This window comes from Oratosquilla oratoria, chromosome 41 (assembly GCF_046742065.1).
Source record: "Oratosquilla oratoria isolate Oo_2021 chromosome 41, ASM4674206v1, whole genome shotgun sequence".
Taxonomy (NCBI): Eukaryota; Metazoa; Arthropoda; class Malacostraca; order Stomatopoda; family Squillidae; genus Oratosquilla; species Oratosquilla oratoria.
Genome location: NC_134817.1, coordinates 17916368 through 17937968, shown reverse-complemented (window position 1 = coordinate 17937968; position 21601 = coordinate 17916368). Strand labels below are relative to the sequence as shown.

The 21601-nt window shown below is 38.6% G+C and overlaps 1 protein-coding gene across 1 annotated transcript in view; it reads right to left on the bottom strand.

Annotated features, from left to right (window-relative positions):
- LOC143021130 (uncharacterized) overlaps nucleotides 1–21601 on the bottom strand; it is a 74362-nt gene that overhangs the window by 29639 nt on the left and 23122 nt on the right. The window contains exons 10-11 of the mRNA XM_076178420.1: nucleotides 3266–3368; nucleotides 1644–1740 (exon numbers count right to left, since the gene is read on the bottom strand). Of these exons, the coding sequence (XP_076034535.1) occupies nucleotides 1644–1740; nucleotides 3266–3368 (200 nt within the window). The remainder of the gene's footprint in view (nucleotides 1–1643; nucleotides 1741–3265; nucleotides 3369–21601) is intronic.

Here is a 21601-nt window from a genome sequence, read left to right as displayed (position 1 = left end):
CCATTCTTAGTGACTACATCTATTTCCGACAGTTTACATACGAGTTAACACAAGAGTAAATTAACATAATATAGACAAGAATAACAATAAATAATTGACAATACCATAACTAGCTAAGCTAAAAAATTACATAAAATTTATACCAGTACATCATAAGTGGTAACCACTCGCGCATTCATTGAATCAATATACATGAAGTGCAGATAATGAAAAGAACACATAGTTCGAAATGACAATTACATTTGCTGAGGATAACACAAAAAAGCATGTATGCTTATTTCCATTGTGGTCCTCATAAGGAGAAAGATTTGGGAGAGTTAATAAAAGACAACCTGTCAGCACGAGTCAAATTCTCGTGAGCAGCACCAGCTGCCATGTGAACAATGCATCACACTAATCACATTATAAAATAGTACACAAACTTGACCTATTGCCCACATACTAAATCCTCAGCAGAAAGCACCCCAACAGAAAGCAAACACATGCAAAAAATATTACAAATAAACTCAAGGCAACAACTATTATTTTCAAAACATACATTGTACAAGTTAACTAGTAGCTACAGTACTTCTTTTCTTTCACTATAAGACTAATTTTTTCTTCAGGCATCTTTTTATTTACTAATGTTTTGGACTCATTTGAAAGAATTGTATAGAGGGCCAACTTGTTCATTTAAAATTAATTACTCAAAGATATTTAGCAGCGCTCGGCAATATTTCTGAAGTTTTTCACATGTAATGCTCAAACTTCACAAGGGAAGAAGTCCAAACATTCAAAGTACAAGTTAAAGGACATTCATACACTTATAACCATACAATTTCATTACATTAAAATAATAATACTTATAAGTCACTATCGAGAATTTGCTCTTTTCAACATTTTTAAGACATTTTAGTCTAACATTAAATCAATCCATTGCTCAATTCTCTCTTACAGGAGACTTATGATGCCCAAGAAATGGGCTACAGCAATCATTTAGCCCACAGACTACAAGTCATCTGGAGTGATAGTGTAAGACTGTGTAATATAACTAGTGACATAATTGGAAATGAGCTGTTCTTGTATTCACTTAGTTGTGGGTTTTAAGTCCTGCACTTCTCTCTGATTCCCAGAGGTGACTGTTACTTGCCCCAAGAGTCCAAGCACACAAGGCAAAGGTGACAGCTTTGGCCGCAACTACAGACGCTCCTCAACTTACGTTTTAGTTACGTTCCAAACGGCCAAACGTAAGTTGAAAATTAACGTAAGTGGTTACTGTACTATACATCCGTAAATTCTATTACCGTATCTTATAAAACACCCCTAAATCATTAATTATACACATAACATTGTAAAATAATAACATCATTTCAAATAAATTAAATTCAAGCAATATAAATTGAGATGGTGGAGGAGGAGGGGGAGGAGGAGTGGAGGAGGAGGGGAGGAGGGGGAGGAGGAGGAGGAAGATGAGGCAAGGCACATTCATGCTGTCGTTTGTGCCATGTAAACAATGGACTCAGCGTCATGCGTATCGTTTGAACTACAGAGAGCGCGCTAAACTAAAAAATTCACTCAATTTTTTTTTTGCAGTCAGTTCAAACGTAAATCGAAAAAACGTAAAACGAATGAACGTAAGTAGAGGAGCGTCTGTATATGCTTACTGGTATAGGCTCCTCACCACCTGTCTTCCATGTGGTAATTGCATCATGAGCACTTAGTGACCGTTGGCATAGAGTACCGTTATAAGGTTTAGTATTTCTGTAAATTAACATATGGTTACTTAAATGCCCAGATAGAATGAAGATTCACATATAGAAGGCACACAATGGAAATAAGCATTGAGGACAACAATGGAAATAAGCTTACATGCTTTTGTGTTATCCTCGGCAATTGCACATACTTTTGTGTGTTATCCTCTGCAATTGCACATACTTTTGTGTGTTATCCTCGGCAATTGCACATACTTTTGTGTGTTATCCTCGGCAATTGCACATACTTTTGTGTGTTATCCTCGGCAATTGTACATACTTTTGTGTGTTATCCTCAGCAATTGTAATTGTTATTTCGAACTATGTGTTCTTTCCATTATCTGCATTTCATGTATATTGATTCAGTGCCAAAATAAAAGATTATTATTATTATATTATTATCACCTGAGTGGGTACTCACATGGCAATTCAAATCTCCAAATCGAAAAAATGAAGATACACAAGTACAGCTGCACAGAAAACTATCGTCAGTAAATCACGCTAATCATTTTGACACAAAACAACGAAACTATTTGAGACAAGTTGAAGTCTCCATCGGAAATAAGATTATCATTTCATAGTGAATCCATATGAACTCCGGAACTATTATTCGATTCATATTCATTCAGAAGGAATTCGAACAATTCGAACCCCAGAAATACCAACCCTTTGGTATCATAAGGTTATGTTCATTAGCGAATGTTTCGACACCCCTACTAACGATAGTTTTCTGTGTAGCTGTACATGTGTGAGGCTTTTCACTAGTGTGACTTTTTCATATGACAATTCAGATCACCATCTTGAGAAAATGAAGTCGCATGAGATGCATTTATGAGACTTATAACCAATGTGATCTCTTGTATGCATCTCCATATTCTTAGGGAAAACCAATGAAGATCATTTGTGCAAGTTCTCTTCAAAGTTGGGGGCCAAGTAATAACTGGAAACTCAAGAACATAATAAAAACTTTTCATCCATGTGAATTCTTGTATGGCAATTCAGTTCTTCAGATTGAAAAAATAAGATTCACATAAAGTACACTTATGAGACATATCATCAAAATGGTAGTGAAAGACAAGGAGAAGGCAACACAACCAGCAACCAAACTGGTCCTCAGTCTGGTAGATAAGCCATGAGGAATGACTAAAAGTACTGAGCCTACCAACTTTGAAAGATCGAAGAGAAAGAAATGAAATAATTACAGTGTTCAGGTCATTAAAGAAGATAGAAGAGATCTGATTAAAGATGAGAGGGCTTTAAGAGGTCATGGAAGTAAATTAATAAAAGATGTGAAGAGAGATGTATATATATGTGGAATAGCTTAGAAGGTGATATAGCCCAAGCTCAAACAGTACATGAATTCAAAGCTAAATATAGTTGGAAATCAAAGATATAGATTAAGTTGGAACTGTACATGAATTTGAGTCTAGGGATGTTAGAAAATTAGGGAATAGGAGATGGGACCCAATGAGCATTGCTCCTTTCCTGTATACTACAATTAAATAAATATAAGTCTCGCTCATGATTCCCCTCACCTCCACAGAGGCTGGGGTAGACTCCAAAGAACAAACATGGTCAGGTTATGGGGAGAGGAGTGTTCAGATAAATGGTTTGCAATCTTAATGAATATCAGCATCACTGGAAACACATGAAAAACTATAGGACCAGGGGTAACCCCAGGAAAACACATCAGACTTAAAAGCATTCACTGTGTGCCTATAGTTCCGCATTATGTCCTCACAGTGTAGCCCTGCACCCCAACCCCCAGGGTTGGCAGGAAGAATGAGTGAAATATCACCAGAATTGCATGAATGAAATCAAAATACTGATTCCTCTCATTTTTGGGTAAGAAATAAATTACCCTACTCAAACCCAACCTAACATAATCTAAGTAAAAGATGAAAAACTTGCATGTATTTTCACTTTTTAATTTTTGTTTTTTAAAGATAGTTTTCATATAAACTTTTTTTTTTATCAGAAGATATCGCCACATAGATAATAAGACCACTATTTTATAACAAAATTAATATACTACACTTACTTCAGCTACTCATCTTTCCACCATCATTAAGTGACCATATAGTGAAAAAGGGGAGCATACACACATTATGCAACCAAAAAATACTTTGTCAGAAAAAGCATACCTTTATGGAAGATCTTCAGTAAACAAGTTGTGTAATTGATGAGGTAAATTCAATTAGAATAGAAAAAATGACAGGGCATATGGTAGACCTCTGCAGAAATAATATGGCATTTAGGACACCTTCTAGTATTAAAACAGTACTAACACATATTAATAACAATAATAATAATAATAATGATGATGATGATGACGACGATGATGATAACGATGATGATGATAACGATGATAACAATGATAAAGATAACAATGATAAAGACGATAAAGATAACGATAATGATAATTAATGATAATGATAATCAATGATAATTGATGATAATGATAATTGATGATAATGATAATTGATGATGATGATAACTGATGATAGTAATAATTAATAAAGTTTATTTGGCAATGAATCAATATACATGAAATGCAGATAATGAAAAGTACACATAGTTCGAAGTAACAATTACAAATGCAGAGGATAACACAAAAAAGCATGTAAGCTTATTTCCATTGTCCTATGTGCATCCACCACACAAAAGACACAGAGCACCTCACCCCACAATAACAATTCCTAAACAACATCACAATATTTCTTCCCTGAGTGAATTATGGGCCTTCCTGGTGACCCAAGCCAGATACCTAGGAGCTGTGTGTCTCCTGCAAGAGACCTGGAGCAACAGATTGATTGACTGATGAACGTATTGGTTGTGGTCATGTCTACAGGAGTTCTGTTGTTAACAGTACTTATAAATTAGACTCTACTTTAGATTTTAAAATTGTTAGAAAACCCTAACAATATTTGGCATTTATTAAGTGACACTTCTCTCTTCAAATACACTTGATGTATTTCTGTGTGTCGAAAATTCTTTATTTTGTTGCTCACAAATACCTAAAATCACATCATCTTTAATTTCATCATTTTTTCATTCATGACCCTTTCACCCCATCCAAGGATGAGATCAATGGATGGGATGAAAGGGTCTTTGAGCAAGATAGGAATGGCTGTTGAGCAAGGGAGGATGGAGGCAGGTATATGGGTGGGTGGAGGATGGTTGTGTATCAATGATTTTTTTTTTATGCAACCTAAAGGGATTTCTCCCTGTTTTCTCTGTTTTCTGCACGAGGGGACAGGGAGGGAGGGGAGGGGTTGCCATATAAAAAAGTGGCTCTGCTAGGGATGTGCTGTAAAATTTCAGAAACACACAAGTCCAAATATTTAACCTAACCTATTTTTAGAATAAAATGCCATCATTATTATATATAATTGGTAATATTATATTGAAGAGAAATTCCATAGAAAAAAATAATCTTTCAAAAAAAAATAAAATAAAATAAGATACTAATGAAAAAAAAACATTAGTGTGCTACTAGAATAGAACCAGTATCTTATTAGTTTAATCAGTTATCAATTTGATCTTATTACTTCACTACACATGTTTAGGCATGCATAAGCATATAAGCATGTCACTACCAGTATACTTCTCATTTGGAAAATCAACCACAAGGTTGCCAATCTGTGAAATCCTTGGATCAGTAATGGGAATGTCTTTCAATACCTCTGTATTGTGATTCTCATCAGTACTCGTACTAGAAAGCTCAGTCAATTTAATATGGGGGCAAATTCAACTATTCACTGCCTCCTGCAGATCATCTACCATCTTAGGTTATTTAACTTGCACAGAGTACAGATCCATAACATTTGCTGAATGCTGTATTTTCATAAATCAACCTTCCTAATACATATTTCAAGTCCAAACTTGTAACCAAACCATTTATCAAATTCTCCACTAGTTAAATCTTAGAGCAAGTATCTTTCCTTCCTTCTGCCTTCTCCTTAGAACCTACCATTCCAATCTTCCCCATTCATTAGTAATTGTACTTTAAATTATTGCATCAAACACTATATTACTTAAAACCAATGTAGCTAAAATGCAATCTTGCTTGGTTACCCACCTTAGGGCCATCCTTTTGTTCATCTACTACTTGGACAAAATTTACATAAACTTTGTCTTGTTCTAAAAAAATACTCAAACATGAAAATATTATAAAGATATCTCTATAACTAAATCTCCAACTCCTTTCCTAACTTTGTTGGTTGAGGTGACCTCTTCAGTACGGACCAAAATTTCACGGGCAGCGTTACCTGCTAGACGTACGATGTGTCGTAATAATACTCGCATCATAAAATATAGTCACCGCTTATATCGATCGTTCTCTCTTTCACCCGTGAATATTGATAACCATAGAAAATGTGATGAAGACAGTTTAGAGCAGTGGTTCCCAAACTGGGGGAAATTTCCACCTGGGGGGAAATTTGAAGCTACCAGGGGGAAATAATTACACTACCTACTAACTAAAAAAAAATCTGATGGATTTCCTCATATCTGAGAGAGAGAGAGAGAGAGAGAGAGAGAGAGAGAGAGAGAGAGAATGCCTGTTTATCAGTATATTTGTACATTTAGAAAATAAACTAGTAAATAGTCACAGTGTATTTTAACTACTCTTTCCCTGCTACACATGAAGGGGGAAATCTGGATAGTTGATCTGGGTGCAGGGGGAAATGACAGAAAAAAGTTTGGGAACCACTGGTTTAGAGAATATGTCATTACGCAGGGGCAACTACAATAAATATAATCAAGACGCCGATATGGCAGCCTCGCGTATCCATTTGCTCCTCATGCCGCCTACGTATGCGGCACCGTATGGAAGGGGTTAAAATCCATCATGGCGCCTGCAAAACGTCAACAAGTGTCTGAAGCAGAGAGAAACCGCATTGTGTCTTTACACAAAGATGAATTATCACTTTCAGAGATTTCACGTGCAATAGGGAGATCTCGCAGTATCGTGCAACGCATTGTAGCTAGATTCAAACAGTCAGGAAACGTTAAAACTTTGCCAAAGACCGGCAGACCTCGAAAAACCAATGCGAGAGAGGACAGAATGATGGTGAGACAGAGCATGCAGGACCGTTTTAAGACTGCAGCTGAAATTTCTCGCGAGATGGGTGAAACTTCCAGTGGCACAGTGTCTCGATTTACGGTTTCACGTCGACTGAAGCAAGCTGGTTTGTTGGCACGTGTCCCTGTTGAGAAGCCTTTGATCTCAAAGAAAAAGAAAAAACTACGTCTTCAGTTTGCCCAAGAACATGTTGTATGGTCGGACGCACAGTGGGCTACAGTTCATTTCAGTGATGAATCCAAGTTTAATGTGATCGGGTCTGATGGAAAAAAGTATGTCAGACGCAAATTAGGTGAAAGGTTGTCTCCAAAGTGCGTCAAAAAGACAGTGAAATTTGGAGGAGGTAGTGTGACGGTGTGGGGAGCCATTTCTGCTGCCGGGCCTGGACCGCTTGTTCGCCTGCATGGTACAGTAAATGCAGCTGTATACAAGGAGCTACTTCGACAGCATGCGCTACCAAGTTTACGAGCTGCAGCTGCACAACCACCCATTTTCATGCAAGATAATGCTCCTTGCCACAAAGCCAAGTCCGTTACCACATTCTTGAGGGACGAGGGGATATCAGTTATGAATTGGCCAGCCCAAAGCCCTGATCTTAATCCAATAGAAAACGTATGGAAGATCATTGGAGAACGTGCGCAAGCCAAAAATCCAGAAAAACAGGACAAACTATGGGAATATTTGGAAGAAGAGTGGAAAAAGTTGACTCCGGAGTTTTGTAGAACATTAATAGGTTCCTGTGGTAAACGATGCAATGAGGTTATTCAGAACAAGGGTATGTTCACCAATTATTGATACTCTTGATATTTTTTTATGGTGTCCCTTCAACTTTTGCACTACATGGAAATGTAACTGTTATACTATTCTTCTACTTATTTACTAGCCGGTCAATCTATTGCTTTGAAACTTCATCAGAATTCATACTAGAAGTGTATGTAAATCTGTGTCAGTTTACAGGTCTCTTGATTAAATACTTAAGTTACAATAAAGATTTATTCAGAAAGTGTTTTACTGTCCCTTAACTTATGCTCGCTACTGTATTTGTATATACAGTATATATACTAACACATTTTGTGGACAACACATAAGAAAACGTAAGTATATAAATTAATGCAAACTTTATTTACAAATGGTTAATGTATTACACTGTCAAAACATCGGCTAGCCCCTCCCCCTCTCTACCACCCCATCCCTTTTCCGGTTGCCTATTAGGATTTCATGCCCGAGTTTTTCAGCGTAACATATATTCTCAATTACTTTTTATCTGATGACAAAAAATGAATGCGAAATGTGTGGGAAATAAATCGGCAACGTCAGTAAATGAGGCGGAAGAAGTAATCCAGAAAATATCGATACTTCAATACTAATAATAATTACTGATTATGAGTAATTTCTAATTACTAACAACTACTAATCACTATTATAAACAAAAAACGCAAGAGTTTTCAGGGAGAGACATGATCCCAGTGTCCCGTGGGAAATCATGGGATCTCACTAAATAGTTGTCCTCATGGAAATCCCAAGAAAATCCCGAGGCATGGTATATGTTCTTCACTTCCTGTGTGTCGTGAGTATCAGATACCTTTCCCGGGAAATGTCTATGGGAACGACGGGATCTCGAGTCACGAAATCTAGTTTGATGAATCCTAGCCGTGACGCCTGGGAATGCTCGAAAACACTAACGAATTCATAATTTTTACCAACATCGTATAAACGGCTTACCGCTTGATTCTTTAAACAACTTTAAATTCGCTCTGGAAGAACTAATATTTGGCGACAAAAGAAGCTAGCGTGCTAAGAAAGACAAAATCAAATAATGATGATCTATATAAATTACCTTAGTTTTAATACAAAAAGGTCATCTGGTATTCATTTTGTCGTGTTTATTCATGTGGGGCGTGGGGAGAACTAGCGCCAATTGTGCTGATGGACGGGATCCAGGGGTGGGGGGTGATTGACTACCGTTCCGTTCCGCGGTCAGTAGGCGAGACATTCTCAGCTTTCGTGTCGTTTTGCCCCCAGTCAGTTTGCTTCTAATCTTGAACGATTGATATAAGACAGACTATTGATGTAGCAGTTGTCTTAAATAATGTTTTTCTATTAATAAATACAGCGTGTTTCATTGGGTTGGAGTTCTGCTGTCATGTGCCAATATAATTTACGAGCGGAGCTTAGTTTTTATGTCGACAGCTCCTTGTGGATTCTTGTTGTTACTGTAGAGCTTTTCTTATGGTCTTTTCATCCACATTTTATATAATATTTTTTGTTCCATGAGTTTTTTTCTTTTTGTCTTAATGATTGAAAATAAAAATTAAATATAAATATAATTTTTATGAAATAGTTGATTATAGAAATGTTGATATATATCACATACTAATACACTGATATATATTACATATCAATACAATAAATAACAATAATACATCATTAAGAATATAACATTTGATGCGGCTTCCTAATTATTTAACAAACGCATATTCCAAACTATTCCACAATGAATTTCACTTTTTTTCCACGTATTGTAATCCAAGCACAAATTCTTCACACGATTCTGGAGGTTCACAAATATTTGACATAATCATCCGCTTAGCTGGTGCTGAAATCAATTATATCGGGTGCTGGGAGGTGATGCATCACAACAATCACACTGACATATGTATCGTTGATTACCTAGTTGTGTATATTTGACTTGTTCATGCTATTCTATTTTTCTAGGGTGTTCTTGTTTCTTCTACAAACAATATATTTGTTTCAGTTAAAAAGAATCAAGAAAATAAATCATCAAGCAGTACACTTCACTTCCTTTTATCCTTCTAATAACAAGATAGGGGTGCTGGACTGCTTAGACATGGCAACAGGGAAAATGTTGGGAAACGCTGAGTCTTCGCATGACGTTGGCCGATACGATTTTGTTTTGTCATGTCACGGTGAGGCATGGAACTTCCAAGTAAAATTATATGCACGTACACAGTATGCGCAGAGGCCTAAGTTACAACTATATTATTATTATTATTGTTATCATTATTATCATTGTTATTATCATTATTATTATTATTGTTATCATTATTATCATTATTACAAATTATAATTCCGTGTTGCATGATTGCTGTTTAAACTATGATGAAATATGCCCAAATTTTCGCCCATTTTATACTCTTCCATTCGGCTTGTGATAATTAAGTATTCAGGGCTACGTCAATCAGGTCAAAGAGGAAGACAGAAAACCTTCAATTGAGGCCATTATGGGTTATGGGTCACAAGTACAATTACATTATAAGAACGTCATACATATCAATGTATTAGTACGTAATATATATAAAATGTTCTATAATAAACTATTGCATAATTATAGTTTTTTTTTATTTTCAATCACAAAGAAAAAATAACTCGTAGAACATAAATAAATATCATATGAAATGTGAATGAAAAAAAGAAAACACGAAAAGCTCAACAGTAATATAAAAAAATAATACAAAAGATGATGTCGATATAAAAACTTCCGCTGGTAAATTATTGGTACATGACATCAGAACTCCTCCACCAAACTCAACGAAACTTGTTTTATTTATTCATAAACGTTTTAAACATGATTTAAAGCAACTGTTGCAACAATAGACTACTGTTTTATTTTAACGAGGCGAAATATTCATGTGGCGAATCGTCCAAGGTTATTAGCGAACAGACCAGGGGACAAACAGACTTCATTGGCATTCTCCTACGTAGCGAGCTTCCCACCAACAGATAACGCAATGCACTGGGCAAGTGCATCTCACTGCTGATGCACCAGCGCGCGCACGCATACACGCACACACTCACACACACCCACACCTTTACATGCAGAAAGATCACCAAAAACAACACGTGATCCACAAATTTTGCTGGTAACCACTAAAGAAATCGGAAGAAAACAGTAATTCCCAAGCGTTTCGTGTAATTCCCCTGAAGATGTGAATCACACGAAAGCGCTTGGGAATTACTATTTTCTTCCGATTTCCTTAGTGGTTACCGGCAAAACACCTTCACATATATAAACAGTCGCAATATTGCGGTAGAAAAACATATATTGTAACTGGAAAACGGTCATTTGTTTACGTTCGAAAAATATTTCTTTAGTGCTGAACAACAGCGTCTCTATTCACGGTGAGTCCTTAGATTTGTTATAAACTGTATCTAGATATGTGTCTTTTAATATATAAATGTTTGATATCTTAATTGGTAGGAGGAGGAGGAGGAGGAGGGGGGCTTTAATTCCCTACTCTATATGTACTGAATCTGCTCCAATAAGACATACCTAATATTCCAAGGAAATAACTGATTAGTTTGTTGGTGACCATCGCCTCAAACTGAAACCCAATCAAATCCACTCACATTTGCTAATTCATATCATCAATACGCCTACGAATACCAAAATAAATAAATAAAATAAAAAGTTATTTTATCTCATTGCAGAACTCGAGAAACTTACATCGTGTACACTGGTATGTGACCGAAAGCAGTGACACAGTCACAGATTTCATCCCAACGTTTAATAAAACACTTCAGTGAGAATAATTGGAAAAATACTCAACACATTACTGAGGGTATTTTTTTGTTAAAAATTAGGTATTACTTTTGCCCAACTTTTTGAAAGAAAATAAGTCAAGTGAAAACATATACTTCAATTTATATTCAAAATCAGCGTCATCTAGATTTACATAATTCAAGTTGGCCCTCCCAAAGCGCCATCTATATTTACAAAATCCAGGTTAGCCCTTAACCCAAGCGTCATCTTAAAATTCAGGTAGAACCTCTCTCACGCCCAATTTTTATCAAGTGCTACCAACTTTTTATCTTTCTTACTCTTTGTAATCACTCCTATTTGAAATGACCTTCATGCAATCGTCTCTTATCTACCGCCTTCTCCTCTATGACACCCGCTACCTTTCATTGCCTTGTTCTCTATCTGTGACTTTCTCCGAAATATGAATGCTTATCTCTCCCCTGAGCCACCATTAGCACTGGGAAGCATGTCCCAAACGAAAGTTCCCACGCAGTCACCTTTCCCATTCCAAACAGCCCTCAGTGGGACTGGTCGATTTGCTCTAGTCACGAAGTCAGGCAGACACTCCCCTATGTCTCTCCAAAACCTTGTGAATGAGATCAACGCCAAGGAAGCGTCCTGGACACCCACATAGCGGGAGTTGACGTTCACAGATTTATGTTGGTTACAGAACTTGACGAGGTTCGAGGAGGGGTCAGTCGCTAGTACGAAGTCATGCCAGTGATAACCTATATTCATCTGAAGGCACTTGGTACCAAAGGCGTCAAGACGCCAAGTCAACATTCAATGCCCATGTCTCAGTCAGCAGTACAGCACAAGTGACTTGAGAACTCGGATCTTGATCAGAGCCCACAATACCAATCAATCAATCAAATCAGCCATCCTGAGTCCACTGCTGAACAAAAGCCTCCTTCATAGCATTCCACGATTCACACGACCGCGCCAATCTCAGCCACGTCACTCCTGCAAACTTCTCGATCTTGTCTCTCCACCTCTTGTCTGGTCTCCCTCTTCCACGCTTCCAATCACGCGGCGTCCACTCAGTAACACACTTTATCCATCGCTCATCAGTCGTTAGCACTAACCTACCCAACTCCACTTCCTCTCTTTCACCCCCTCCACAATATCTTTCACTATAGTCTGCTCTCTCATCCAACTTGCTCTCTTTCGGTCTCTCAGCGTTATTCCCACAATACCAAGGGTTATAACAATCCTTCGAAAGCCTTACTGATATGACCCACCTTTGTAATACACTGCAGTACTAAGGTATATGAAAAACCACAATGCCATAACATCCTCTCCACGTATTTGGACAGAATTAATTTTACCATCCACTAATCCCCCAAATTCCTACACCTTGGTTTTGGTCCACGAAACCTAAGTCCCGGAGATCTCCTTTCCACGTGCAGTGAAATCTACTAGAAGTACAACATTGCCAAAGACAAACTCGGTGACATTTGTATTGCCAAAAGATGCTCGACACATCTGACAAATACTTAGTTCATGTGATATGAAGTGTCGTGGGAAGGATACATTCCCGGCCCATTCCTGAGTAAGTACGAAAGCACATTTCACATCACTATCCAAGAGAGTAGAAGGCAAGGCATGACCATGGTCTTGGATCACGTGTTCGACTCGCGATCGACAGTCATTAACCTCCCGGATGAGAGCTCATAGCTCGTATGACCGATCTATGGGTAATACTGACCTTACACGCACACACTCAACTCCCCGCCCACGAGGGTTGGAGTAGCACCCCGCAGCGCAGTGATACTGAAATTATTTCAGCCCTGGGCGGGAGCCGAACCCGGACCGCCGTAGTGGCAGGCGAGAACTCTAACCACAGCGCCACGAGGTGTGTAACCATCATCCTTGTAGGCTCATTGATTCGTAGGTCGCAGAGAACGCAGTATGAACTGAAGCCAATGTATTTTCGAGATGAAAACAAAATATACTGCAAAGAGGCCGTGCACTGTTGGCGCTCCACAAAACACAAATCGCTAGGACCCAATCCGTTGCTCACTTGCTGGGCATGAATATCTGAATCCAGCCTGCCCAGGCCCCTGGAAGCGAACTTGTGCCAACAATAGATGGGCGATACCTTGCCGCCACACTGACTAATGCAAGGCTCCTTTCACACGTATCGACTTTTCGCCGTGCGCCGTCCACGACACGACGCCGTGCTTTCAAATAACCATGGGTGTCTACGGGAGCTTTCAACACGCTTTGACCCCAGCCACGTGTATTCAACTTGGTCTTTGAACCACGTGCTGAACTCGTGATCGACAGCTATTTCCCTCCCGGAAGAGAGCTCAGAGATCGTGTGACCAATCTATGGGTAATGCTGTGACCTTACACGCACCAACACCCCCAACTCCCCTCCCACGAGAATTGTAGTAACGACAGGAAGAGCAGCGATACTGAAATTACATCAGCCCTGGGCAGGATTCGAACCCGGACCACCGTAGTGACAGTCGGGGACTCTACCAACCGCGCCACCGAGTCGGGTGAAAGCATTCATAGACATCCATGGTTACTTGAAAGCAGGACGTCATGTTGGTTCCCTCTCTATTTCCCAGCCAGAAGGAATGGTGCCAAACCGACAGAAATGATTGTAACCCAAGGATCACGGCCTAGCCTCTGCCCTTCGGGAACTCCGCGGTAACGCTGCTGATGCCAACCGCCTTTCCACCTTGTCTTTTACCCACGGCCTCTGACCTCATTCAGTGAGGGTGAACTTTCGTCTATCGGTGGCAACCTTCATGAGAATTGTGCAAATTATGACTAAAGCATGAAATGTATAATAGTATTAGTACGTGCCATACATCATGAGAGGTCAGTGACCTCGAAGTGTCAAAACATTGATGTTTGGCGTCATTGGATATTGGTAAAATGTATATGGTGTACAAACTATGCATTTGTTTTGCAATAAAAGTAGCTATATATTTCACACAGCGCTGGTAATAACTTATTGTCTAGTTTTCACCTTTGAGGACAGTGACAGGTCAATTACCTCAACATGAATTAGTATCTTTGCCCTTATAAGTGCCATTATTATTTTGTGGTGGCGATGGAGCGTGTCGAATTTTGATTGTGCCGCTTTCGGCAGAAACGGAGCTAGTCGCTTGTCCTTACAGGGACGAATCTAACAGGGCCTATAACCGCCAACTATCTAGCATTTATTAACATTTTCTGTTCACAGGATTTCCTAGGAACTACAATAGAAAAATATATTCCTCATTTACTAATTCGAGACTAGTTCGAGAAAAAAAATCAGCACGATGCTGATCAAGTACAACACGATCACGAAAAATTAACGTAATTTTTCTACCCACCAAAATTTGCAAAAAGATATAAGTTAATTATCTCCTTATATGCAAACATGAATACCGTTCCCAATACAATTATAAAAAAAACCCGGCTCTGCCTTAAAACAAGATTGCACCGAACGTCAACAAAGATATTAACTAACGTGACGTTATATATTTTCTGAAATACACTTTTATGTGAAATGGTCACTATTACTTGCTGTTAGTTTTCACATACTTTATGAACACAAGCATTAGATACCACAAGATTCTGTCAGTGCATCAAGATTCGTAATATAACTTGTAATGGTCCGCTGGACGTGCAAATGTGCTAAAACATCTCACTGAATAGGAACTTACCTCTCAGATCCCACGCAATGAGAAGAACGGCAAACTAACCACAACTAACAAGTTCACAACTCCCTCACAAGTGTAGAAACTTTCCCTTAGTAAGCTTCATATCCTCTGTTCACTTCGGGGGACGACAGCCATCAAAGACAAATGAAAACCATGCAGTATCATTGGCGATTTCTCTACAAATCTTTGACAGGCTGTACCCCTACTCACTGACACAAACAAGTCCGGAATCTGAAATTGAATGGATGACAGGCCTGACGGAGACGCCTTTGGCCAACATATCGTACAGTGAAGATAATGAATCATTCAGTGACAAAGTTTTTTAGAAATGGCTCTTGGTGTGATTAAGTAGCAAAATAAATTGTAGTAAATATATCTGATTGGATAATAAAACCAGACGTTCAAATATATGCTTCTTTTACATATTGCTCTCCGGGCCAGTCATCGAAGTCCGGCGCTGGCGGGCGTCTGACCATTCTGTCAACATGATCACATTTGCCAGCCACATTTATGAAAAAAAAAACATAAGTGATGTTTTACTGATCAACCGGGTAATTAATGTGAAAGTTTGTAATGAAAAGTTTCGATAAATTCAACGGAATTCGGCAACGGTAGTGGAGATTTATGAATGGCAACGTATGTCTGACAACATAACTTCTAGTTTATTTTTTCCAACCAAGCCTAAGCCTGAAACTAAGTTCCCTGGGCCTGCACGCACTCCACAGTACCAAACAGTTCTTGAGTGGTGATCTCATTCCCTCAATTGATCCCTCTAAGTTAGATGAAGATGATCCCTCTTATTTATCCCCATCGAATAGGAGGTAAATGGGGTGGGGGGGAGGTTCATCTCTGCATTAGTAACAAGTCCTCTGTCCTCTCAAGCGTTAATGCTCACCTACTCAAACACGGGATCATCACAAAAAATCTTTAAGTTAAGCTTGGTTATGGTGTATTTGTCCTACAATTCTCAAACCAGTGGAAACGACTAGCGAGGAACGGCGACCCCATTTGAAAATGGAAAACGTCAACAGGAAAAGAAGTCCTACAATACTCAAAAAAGGCATATTAGACAATATAAAGTTATGACCTGATCTCAGCTTTGCTCGGCCATCCTCCAACATATGGGTGTCCTTTTCTTTCGAGTGATCATATTTCATGGTCCAAACAATTGCATTTCTTTTTCATGGTATTATGTGGCCGTAAGAGGTTTGGCCACAGGATATCTGGATATAGATATTTGATCACAGGATATTTGGCCACGGTGTGTGTGCCAATAGGGCGTTTGGTCATAGGACATTTGGTCACGGAATATTTGACAATTGAACATTTGGTCATAGGACATTAGCCTTGATTATGACACCTGTGGTTGGTTCCGCAAAGGCAGTTCAGTTGACGGCGACCTTCACAAATGTAACTCAGGTCAGGTCAGAAAAGTCTTATTTAACTGGTGAGGATTTGTTCATCAGAACCTTGTTCAAACTGTCCACTGTGTTCTTTTGCTCAATTGAACAACATTCACACTATTGCGTCCTTTCATGTTTAATAGTGATCGCTGAAACTCTTGGTTGTTTTAAGATAAGGTTAGACAACTTTATGGATAGGTGGTAAAGGACATGGAACTGCCTAGTGTAGGCCTTATGGTCTCTTGAAGTCTTCATTATTATGTTCTTATATCAGAGCAAATAAATTATTCTCGCCAAGTGAGATTTATTCATCCACCATAAGCGAACGACTGATAAGCGATGGAGCAAGTGTGTTACTAAGTGGATGCCGCGAAATGGGAAGCGTGGAAGAGGGAGACCAGACAGAAGGTGGAGAGACGAGATTGAGAAGTTTGCAGGAGTGACGTGGCAGAGGATGGCGTGGTCGTGCGAATCATGGAATGCTATGAAGGAGGCCTTTGTTCAGCAGTGGACTCAGGATGGCTGATTTGATTGATTGCTTGATTGATTGATTGACTGACTGACTGACCCGTGCAGTGGGACGGAAGGCTGGGATGAGCCATTTTTTTTATGGAGTAAAGGGCCTTTCAGTGTGTGCATGCATGTATGTGTATGTATGCCTGTGATTCACCATGGTCTTGGGTCACGTGTTGGACTCGTGATCGACAGCTATTTCCCTTCCGGAAGAGAGCTCAGACCTCATTTATGACCGATTTATGGGTAATATTGTGACCTTACAACCGGACCGCCGTAGTGGCAGCCGGGAACTCTAACCACTGCGCCACGTGTGTAAATATATATATATATATATATATATATATATATATATATATATATATATATATATATATATATATTATCAAAAGTAAAAGAAAATCGGTATTGTTATATAAATTTGACAAATGTGAACAATCACACCAAACATGTACCATAGATCAGTTGGACTTTATTTGCTTACACAGTATAAAAAACAGGATTCTCACTGTTTCCAAGAAATTGGTTGGTATCGTATCTGAAGATAAACTTAATTTTATCTTAACTATACAAACACTTCGACCGGGCCCAAATGTCGCATCTGCTACTTATGATAAAACGATATGTGAACAAAGGTGAATACACGTCTTACGTGATAATTCATAGTGACAACAAATAGATAAATAGGTTAAAAACAAATGAATTAATAAAAAAGTATATTAATACATAATCATATAACTAAGTAAATATATAAATATATAGATAAACACATAAATGAATTATGACAAAATAGATTAATAAAGTTAGTAACTGAATAAAACAAATGACGCTTAGGATAATGCCACTGCATAGAAAATTCTTGGACGCAGCGGGAAACTGCAATTTTTTCTTTTATCTTCTTTAATTATACAGAATGTATTTCATGTTAAGAAAATAATTTTACAGCATGTATTTCGTGTTAAGAAAAAAAATGCTTAGATGTCTGTCTTTTGTAAATTTAGCATAATTATAGTCAGCACATGTCAACCATCCAGGTCTAAAGTTTCATGCCCTGTTCGGAGGAAGGAGTTCAGTTGGTACCCCTGGGACTCGTCTCTCCTCCGGACCGTAAGAAAGGCTTAGTTTAACTGAACTTCCTTTGACAAAAAATCCCTCGCACGGCTCAATGGTGTAGTGGTACCGTGGTAAACCACAAACTCAGGGACACGAATTCAAGTCCCACTCAGGGGTGAAGATTTCATAATTATACCGCAAGTCGGCACTGGTGGGCAAGGAGTTGTGTGTGTGTGTATGAATCACCATGGTCTTTGATCACGTGTTGGACTCGTGATCGACAGCTATTTCCCTCTCAAAAGAGAGCTCATAGCTCATACATACATACATACATATATATATATATATATATATATATATATATATATATAATGTATTTATAAAATATATATATATATATATGTGTGTATATATATATATATATATATATATGTATATATAAGTATATGTATATATAAGTATATATGTATATATATATATTTATATATATATATATATATATATATATGTATATATATATATATATATATATATATGACCGATCTATGAGTATTGCTATGACCTTACACGCACACACACACCCAACTCCCCGCCCACGAGAGTTGGAGTAACGACTCGCAGCGCAGCGATACTGAAATTATTTCAGCCCTGAGCGGAATTCGAACCCGGAGCGCCGTAGTGGCAGCCGGGAACTCTAACCACTGCGCCACGAGGTGTGTGTGATTCACCATGGTCCTGAATCACGTGTTGGACTCATAACTGACAGCTATTTCCCTCCCGAAAGAGAGTTCAGAGCTCATATATGAGCTGGAACACGACGCTTGAACTATGTGTGTGTGTGTGTGTGTGTGTGTGTGTGTGTGTGTGTGTGTGTGTGTGTGTGTGTGTGTGTGTGTGTGTGTGTGTGTGTGTGTGTGTGTGTGTGTGTGTGTGTGTGTGTTGGGTCAATATCACCTATAGATCGGACCATATATGAGCTCTGAGCTCTCGCACGAAAGGGTAATAGCTGTCGATCACGAGTCCAACACGTTATCCAAGACCTCAGATGATTCACTTTAACGTTTCTTCCCAGAGATCTACGGAATCTGTGGACCGTTGCCAATCACCGTGGGGCTCCGTGTACTCAATGTAACTTATGTTAACTTGTATTAACATAATGTAACACGAATTAGTAGATTATTATGTATACCACGTTTTAGCACGACGTGCACTATAGTGAAATCTCACACAGTCACACACGCTATAAAGTTTCATCACGAAAAATTAAATACAAAATTAACAGAAAGGTACTGTACCTTATTTCTCAAGTAGAACAATTCGTAAAGGTATATGCGTGTGAGTTAGGAATAACTATATAAAACAAGACTTACGACAAGGCTGAGAGATTATGCTTCTTTCCTTGGCGGTTCTTTCGGATGTACTTCCCGCGCGAGCAACAAGGAACTATTTATACCCGTCACCCGTGCACGCTTCTGAACGTCATGAACGTTCAGTCGCCATTCCTGGCCTGTCAAGTGAGCAACTAAAGCGCGACGACTGTAGGACTACAAATATATTCTCGTTTTCTTTGTGGACTTTTAGTTCTAATATCGTATTGGACAATCTTGCGAATCTGTTGTGTGATGTACAGATATAACTTTCTGTGTTGACAGTTCAATAGTTTGATGTAAAATCGTTACTTTAAAACAAGAAAAAACATGAACAATCAAGTTAATTCAAGCAACATTTACAAAAATAATTTTCTATGTTGGCTAGCATATTTCTCAATATAAGGTATTGTGTAAAATGCTGCATTTCTTAATATTTACTATCTAATATATTTTCATGTAAATATAGATAATAAAATGATTATTCAACCAAGTTACCTATTAAAATCAAATTCAAATAAGAACAACGATGACAAAGGCGATGTTGCCATGTCTACCTAGATTCGACCACGTGCATTTGATACGATCGTACGGAAATTATTGTGGACGGAACTGGCGGTATATGCTTACACACACACACACACACACACACACACACACACACACATATATACTATATATATATATATATATATATATATATATATATATATATATGTATAATATACATATGTATATATGTATATATGTGTAATATATATACATATATATACGTATATATATATATATATATATATATATATATATGTGCAAAATAACCACAGGAGAAAGGAAACTTGTAGACAGTAAGTACTTTCGTATACAGTATTACATCTTCAGACTAAATGACAGAGATACAGAGTTGGGTTTAAATATAAGTATCAGGTGGCAACATATACATATATATCTATATATATATATATATATATATATATATATATATATTATATACATATATATATATTTATATATATACACACATATATATATACATATATATATACATATATATAAATATATATATATATATATGTGTGTGTGTGTGTGTGTGTGTGTGTGTGTGTGTGTGTGTGTGTGTGTGTGTGTGTGTGTGTATGTGTGTGTAACCATGTTAAGTTCACAAAAGGGTATCACTTGTTTCTGTACGCGTGCGTGTGTACATGAGTAACCACGCTCTTGGATCATGTGTTGAACTCGTGATCAACAGCTCTCACCCTTCCGTATCAGAGCTCAGAAGTCATCTACGGCTCGATTTATGGATTGTTCTGTGATCTTACACACACACACACACACACACACACACACACACGCACACACACACACACACGTCCAACTGCTTGCACACCTGCCTTGGGTGGGACTCGAACTCGGGTCGCTGAATTAGCGGTCGAGAGAAGTGCCACTGCACCGTTGAGTGTGTGTCTGTGTTTACTTAATTGTAGTGTACAGGAAAGGAGCAACATTCGTGGGGTCCCGTCTTTTACTCCCCATGATGGATCACGTGTTGGACTCATGATCGACAGCTATAACCCTCTCAGATGAGAACTTAGAACTCACACAAACACACTCCCAACTCCCCGCCCACAAGAGTTGGAGTAACGGCTCGTAGCGCAGCTATATTTTAATTATTTAAGTCCTGGGCGAGATTGGAATTCGGACTGCTGGAGTAGCGGTTACGAACGCTACCACTGCGCCGTCGAGCCGTGTGTGTGAGCGTGCGCGCGCTTGTGTTGTGTCTATGTGTATGATTCACTATGGTCTTGGATCACGTGTTGGACTCGTGATCGACAGCAATTTCCTTCCCGGAAGATATCTCAGCGCTCATATATGACCGAACTATGGGTACTGCTGTGACCTTACAGGCACACACACGCCCAACTCCCCGCCTACGAGTTGGAGTAACAACTCGCAGCGCAACGATACTGAAATTATTTCAGCCCTGGGTGGGATTCGAGCTTGGACCGCTGTAGGAGAAGTTGCGCACGCTACCACTGCGCCGTCGAGTCGTGTGTGTGTGTGTGTGATTCACCTTGGTCTTTGGATCACGTGTTGGACTCGTGATCGACAGCTGTTTCCCTCCCAGAAGAGAGCTCATACCGATTTATGGGTATTGCTTTGACCTTACACGCACACACACACCCAATTCCCCCGCCCACGAGAGTTGGAGTAACGACTCGAAGCGCAGCGATACTGAAATTATCTTCA